At 35.6% G+C, this 7172-nt stretch overlaps 1 protein-coding gene across 1 annotated transcript; it reads left to right on the top strand.

Moving 5' to 3' along the window:
- Positions 1 to 3172: 3172 nt before the first annotated feature.
- On the top strand, positions 3173 to 5963 carry LOC309496096 (chymotrypsinogen A-like). Its single transcript, XM_082166076.1, has 6 exons — positions 3173 to 3444; positions 3905 to 4004; positions 4697 to 4856; positions 4943 to 5226; positions 5311 to 5483; positions 5628 to 5963. The coding sequence occupies exons 2-6, from the start codon at positions 3959 to 3961 to the stop codon at positions 5886 to 5888; spliced, it is 924 nt and encodes a 307-aa protein (XP_082022202.1). The 5' UTR covers positions 3173 to 3444; positions 3905 to 3958; the 3' UTR covers positions 5889 to 5963.
- Positions 5964 to 7172: the final 1209 nt, after the last annotated feature.

The following is a 7172-nucleotide window of genomic DNA, read 5'->3' on the forward strand; positions in this document are numbered from 1 at the left end:
GCCGGACTCGACACGGACTCAGATGTTCAGGACTCGGACTCAAGTCCGACTCGGGCCCATTTGGACTCGGACTTGATTGGTAAGGACTTGGACTTGACTCGGACTTGACAAAGGTGGACTCGGACCCAACACTATATTTTCATTTTTAGTTTTAGTTTCATTTAGCGTCTTCTTTAAAAAGGATTTTTAAAAAAAAAAATGATTTATTGTTATGTTACAATGTTAGAATGTAATGTGATTTGACCCCTTTTTGCAATGCAAGGTTACATTCATGTTGGTTTTCATAGCCTTCAATATATACATTGTTATAGAACAATATTGATCAGGATATGAAATAACTGAATTTTCCATTTTTAGCTAAGCAGCAATGACACATGATTATCACTGTTAAATGGTTATTTAACAATGAACTTACATTCAGTCCTGCATTAATAATTCAGTTTGTTTAATTCAAATGTCTATGTGGTGTTTTTAATATGCTTTAAGACAAAGCATGTGTAAATTCATAAGTCGACACCATTGCTGAGTATTTTCTCCTTAAAACTGCAGTGAACAAAAGACAGTCTCAAAAACACAGTTTGAAATCGCTGGTGTTTCTGACGTCACAAACTACCTTGAAACCAGTCAGGTCAACGTGATATACGTGAGACACTTTCAAGCATTTTCATGTTTTTAGAATCTTGAAAGTTTTTCCTGTATCGCCCACTCAAATTGCATATGCAAATTACCTTGCTAGAAGATTAAGGATCATAAACGTTCCCTAAGAAAGTACAATTCATCATTGGCTCATACATGCCCTGAGGGTGTGACATCACTCTCGCCAACAAAACTTCAGCAAAGATCAACTGGAGCCTCAACGAATTGCATCAGGGGCCTGTACCATGATGGTAGTTGAACAAACTCAGGGTTACAGGAGTAGTTTCAAGTTGACAGAACTAAATCAGTCCAAACAGGCTTTGTTGGTACCATGATGCTGATCATCAACTTTCTCTGTCAACTCAGGCTTTGATCTTGAGTTTGTGAATAACTATAGAGCACGTGCACAAACACACATTGTGCACAAACTGCAAAGAAATGCTTTTCTTTTCTTGTTTCCAGTCCAAATACCTAAAAAATCCTAAATCAAGAAGCATTTACTAGATTAGTAAAATGACGTAAGATATTATATCTTGTTTTTTGAAAGAAAAATAATCTTGTTTTCCATCTGAATAAGATTATTTGGTCACACTTTAGCTAAAGGTCCAATTCTTACTATTAACTATGACTTTTGCCTCAGTAAACTCCTAGTTACCCATTATATTTCTTACCCCATTGGCAGATAATTCTGCTGTGTTTAAGCAAAGACTCACTTAATTTAGATGTTTTATTTCTTTGGAAAACAAGATATAATATCTTGAACTGAAGCATGAGCAGACTTGTGGCTTCAGCTTCACTGTGTTTCTAAGTTTCTACACGACAGCCACGTAATGTTTTATACATTTAAATAAATATATTCTTAATATTTTTTTTTTTTATGTTTGAGCATAATTTTTTATGTCCATAATAATAACAGTCAGAATTAACTAATTCTGAATCTTGAAATGTAAACTCTCAAGTGTTGGCTTTCTCAATGTATGTTGATTATGTGTATATTCAGAATGATAGACACAACCTTTTTATTTTGGGCATGTCATTTATGCCCCACTTGCCAAAAGGGGGGTTTGCTTGAGAAGGGGTTAAACTTCATGTGCTTCCACACAAAAAAAAAAGAAGGCGTTGTGCTTGTCCATGCAGGATCATGATGATCAATGTTTCTGAAAAGAAGGAATTGCTTCTGTACTAACCTATTTAGATATGCAAATTCTGTCTCTATCTCAACTGACATACAAAACTATTGAAATATTATTGAACAGTAAAGTTATGATATCTCTGTTTGCCATACTGGTGAGATTAAGCACTCTGATGTGATCTTTCAGTCACCGGTTGGTTATTTAACAAGGAAAATACTACTCAAGGTTTCAAGTGTTTAGGCACTGCTGGGGCTACTGGTTTTTAGAGAATGTGGCATTTCAATCCATTCACAGTCATTTGCTTATCTAATTAATGTATTTTTCTTTGGCAAAAATAAATAAATAAAAGAATAAGTATAAATAAAAAATAACACTTCAGCCTTAGCTTTTATTTAACCTGCACATGCTTGCACAAGAAACAAAAAACAGTAACACTTTAGAATAATGGTCTGTCATTAATAAGTAACTGCAGGACTAATGATTATTAATACATCAACTCTTCAGCTACTACTAATAAACTAATATAGAAACAAGCTTAACTAATCAGGAAGCAATATTGAATTTAGGACTAAGATAGTCCCTTATTAGGTAATCAATAATTACTTAATGAGATTGGCATCATTAAGAACTAATAGGTAATTATAACAAATAATAAAGAACTATTAATTAATTACTAATCACAACATTAACATCAACAGTTGTGAGCAATTGTCATTTTTTCTCTCAATGTGGTCATAAAATGCATCAATAATAACTCAAGTGTTACTGTGCAGGAACTACTAGTGACCTGGACTATTATTGTAAAGTGAAAAACATCTTTTCCTATTTAAATTATTGGTCCAGACCACTAGTTGTTCTTGAAGATTGCCTTAAAAAAAAAAATCAGAACATGATCATAAAATGCATCACAAGTAACTCAAGTACCTAGTCATTCTTCAAGGAATACTAGTGATCTATTCTAGACCATTATTTTGAAGAGGAAAATATGTTTATCACTTTAAAATAATGGTCCAGATCACTAGTAGGTCCTACATAGGTAACACTGGAGTTATTATTAATGCATTTTTTAATTTTATTTTTACTATTTTTCAGAGTAAAATTGATGACTGATTACGTCTCAGACACACGATAATGTTCTTTATAATTTGTCAGTTAGTTAATAGTTATTAATGAGGCTAATCTTATCAAGTAATTATTTATTAACTAATATGGAACAATCTACTAAATTTGATATTACTTACTGATTAGTTAAGCTTGTTTCAATATTAGTTCATATTCGTAGCTGAAGTTATTGTAGTATTACTCATTAGTCCTGCATAGTTACTTATTAATGTCGGACCGTTATTCTAAAGTGTTACCCAAAAAACAAACTGTACAAAAATGATCAGTGTGTTTTGAAAGGTTTCAGTAGTAATAGAGCATCTGTTAATAGAAAAATGCTTGTGCATTTGTGGAATGAGACAACAGACAATAACCTTTTTTTTTGTACGTTTTTTACTATCAGTAGAAAGAATACGAGGAATAAAAGAAGATTATGGAAAATGGAGAAGGGGCGTGACAAACGACAGGGCAGAAGAGTGATAAGAGATACTAGAGATATGAGATATTATTAAAGGAACTGTAAGAGGCACTGAAGAGCAAACTGCCATAGACATCCATCCTACCAGTAAAGACATCATCCTACCAGTAAAGACATCATCCTACCAGTAAAGACATCATCCTACCAGTAAAGACATCATCCTACCAGTAAAGACATCATCCTACCAGTAAAGACCTCATCCTACCAGTAAAGACATCAACCTACCAGTAAAGACATCAACCTACCAGTAAAGACATCAACCTACCAGTAAAGACCTCATCCTACCAGTAAAGACATCATCCTACCAGTAAAGACCTCATCCTACCAGTAAAGACATCATCCTACCAGTAAAGACCTCATCCTACCAGTAAAGACATCATCCTACCAGTGAAGACATCATCCTACCAGTAAATACATCATCCTACCAGTAAAGACATCATCCTACCAGTGAAGACCTCATCCTACCAGTAAAGACATCATCCTACCAGTAAAGACATCATCCTACCAGTAAAGACATCATCCTACCAGTGAAGACATCATCCTACCAGTGAAGACCTCATCCTACCAGTAAAGACATCATCCTACCAGTAAAGAGAGAGTCTGCGTGAAGATGTGGAAGACGTGTGTGACTTTGGCACTGCTCATATGTGTTCAAGGTAAGATCTTACTCTCACTGACACTGGCAAATACTATTTCTCTACCGCTCTGTCACTTCTATGGCAGGTTCTGTTTCAAAGTTGGATAAAGATTCTGTTTTTAAGTTGGATAGAGATTTAAAGGGATAGTTCACCCAAAAATGAAAATGCTGTCATCATTTACTCACCCAATTTCAATTTCAATGCTGAACACAAAAGAAGATATTTTGAAAAATGTCTGTAACCAAACAGTTGATGGACCCCATTGACTTCACTGACTGACAAAAAAAAAATACTATGGAAGTCAATGGGGTCCATCAACTGTTTGGTTACAGACATTTTTCAAAATATCTTCTTTTGTGTTCAGCAGAAGAAAGAAATTCATACAGGTTTGGAACAACTTGAGGGAGAGTAAATGATGACAGAATTTTCATTTTTGGGTGAACTATCCCTTTAAGGGATCTTTCCATGGAATAACATGCAAAAATGTCCTTACAACCCGACAAATCACTGAAAAGATGTCCTGAAATATCACACTTGTATAAATAATTGTCTTTGGAGGGTGTATTTTTGGAGAGAGAAGGAGGTCCAATTGAGTGGTTCAATCTGGCAGAAGTTATTAAAACATCTAACATCTTACAGCATCACATAATATCACAATCTGGAGCCTATGTGATATTTCTGTCTCTGAGCAGTCTCTCTCTTCCTCACAGTGTGTGCACATGGCCCTTTGTACCCTCGTATTGCCGGTGCTGATGCCAAGGAGAAGGCATGGAAGTGGATGGTTAGTTTGCACGACCCCACCTGCCATTTTTGTGGAGGTTCCCTCATCAACCATCAATGGGTGCTGTCGGCCGCTCACTGTTTCATTGGGTTAGAGCCATATCAACACATACAGCATATACAGACTTTAAAAATGTGTCTTTTGTGATTGCTCTTCCACTATTTTTGTTTTATAGGAATGATGGCACAGTTATGAATAAAGACAGTATAAGTGTGTTCTTGGGAAAGAAGACACAGAGTGGAGTTAATAATAATGAAATCGTGAGATTTGTAAAAAAAATCCACACTCATAACTTGTACAATAGATTGAGTCTCATCAATGACATCGCTCTGCTGCACTTGTCTTCTCCAGTCAAGTTTAATGACTATATCAGACCACTGCGTCTGGTGGCTCACGGCAGTGATTTCCCTGCTGGCACCAGGAGTCGGATCATAGGATGGGGACAAACTGCTCATGGAGGTACATAGGTCCTGCCAGCAACTAGATCTGATTCATTTATACAGATAAAGACATTATGATGATGTGTGTTGTGTGTTTGTCCAGTGAATCTAGCTTATCCCGGGACTCTGCAGGAGGCTGAAGTTCTTGTGGAGAAAGATACTGATTGCAAGACCCAGCTGAATATATACATTAAACAACTGAACATCCCATATATAGCCTACAGCAAGAATATGATCTGTGCTAGGAATTCTGCTGGTGTTACAGCCAAATACTGTGTACGATGATTATTACTCATTACTGCATACAGACCATGTCTGTCAAGATTCATTGTATCTTTACACATCTAATACTTTATTTATTTTTCAGTTTTCTGTTTGATGTTTGTTAACATGAAAAAGCTAAACATGTCTCTTCTGCAGGGGGATTCTGGAGGTCCAATGATGAGTAAGCACTGTACAAAGTGGGTTCAGTTTGGCATCAACAGCTGGAGTTTTAAATGTAGTCCAAAAACACCCGGTGTTTACACCCGCGTCTCACATTATCAGCAGTGGATTACTGTCACTATCAGTCCCCATTCAAGCCAGGACCTCCCTACATTCATTAACGTAAAAAACTCCCAGTGCCCACGTAAGATTCTCTCACACACATTTATACAGTTACACGCATTTATGCATCATTAATAACATACTTTGACTAATAATAATTGTGTATGTGTATTTAAACAGCAGTCACAGGAACACAGGGCTGAGAATGGTGCTGCTGTTGTGAGTCACACCACTGTTATACACACACAACGCATACATTAGTAATTTCACACCAACAAGAGTGTGTTGTGGCTGTACATCAGTATGTGTTCATATACAGCTATAACACACATCTGTGAATGTGAAACTCCTTTTATACAACAGAAAAAAAAACGAGGAGTGCCCAAAAAAAACTCTTATGTGTGCAAGTTTCTTCTGCTACGGATTCAGGATCTTCAGGATGCTGTCCAAGAACTATGGTAGCTTTTAATTAGGGGAATATAAAAGGATAATTTAACAAAAGAGCTCTAAATCCTGTTTCCATGAATTAAGGACAAAGCTTTCTTCTATTTAAATGTTTAGTCCTAATGAATTTGAACTTTAGTTAAATGTTAATTCAATAAGAACCTGTTGAAAAATCTATATCAGTGTCTTACATAGGAGTTAATTAGGAGTTAACTTGCAAATGTTATTGTCGTTAATAGTACTGTCAAATATGCATTCCTATCTGACAAAGAATGCAGTATTTTATTCTAGATTGTAGATTTCAGATTTCAACGGTATATTCTCTCATTCCCTGTTGTTTATTGTGTGTCTCTTGCAGTAATGTGAGGTGAGGTGTAGCTCGGAAGACTCTTCCAGAATAACCTTACCTGGACACACACTCGCCAGTCACATGATTACGTCTCTTCAACTCCCATGATTCAAGATTGCTTTTAAAGCTCTGCAATGTCATTAACCAGTTCCACTGAATTACCAGTTTAATGAGCACTTTTCTCTGTTTTCCTGTCATCTGTTCTTCATCTTCATTTTGCATAATGTTTGCCAATAAATATCAAGCATAGATCTTGTGTCTTTATTCCAACTCAAAATGGTTTTAATTTTAAATTTAGTTTTTTTTCTTACAAATGAGATATTTAAATGTATCATTTATCTTTCTTTTTTTTTTTTTACAAAATAAATGGTATCTTTACAATACGGGTGCACTTATATGCATTCATGCTTAACTAATGCACAGATAATATTGAGTTAATATTCCGCCCTCGCATGTACGACGTCTGATTTGTACAGCTGGGCAGATTAACAGCAATGAAGAGAAACTCCAGAAGTCTTGTTGAGGATTGAGGTTTTATCTTTTGTTCTCTTTTCTTCCTCAGTTTTATTTCTCAAGTTTTTTCCCCATTGAAGTCTGTAAGACTGAAAGAGTTAACAGAAAATAAA

The sequence above is a fragment of the Leuciscus leuciscus genome, assembly GCF_965113295.1.
Source record: "Leuciscus leuciscus genome assembly, chromosome: 4".
Lineage (NCBI taxonomy): Eukaryota > Metazoa > Chordata > Actinopteri > Cypriniformes > Leuciscidae > Leuciscus > Leuciscus leuciscus.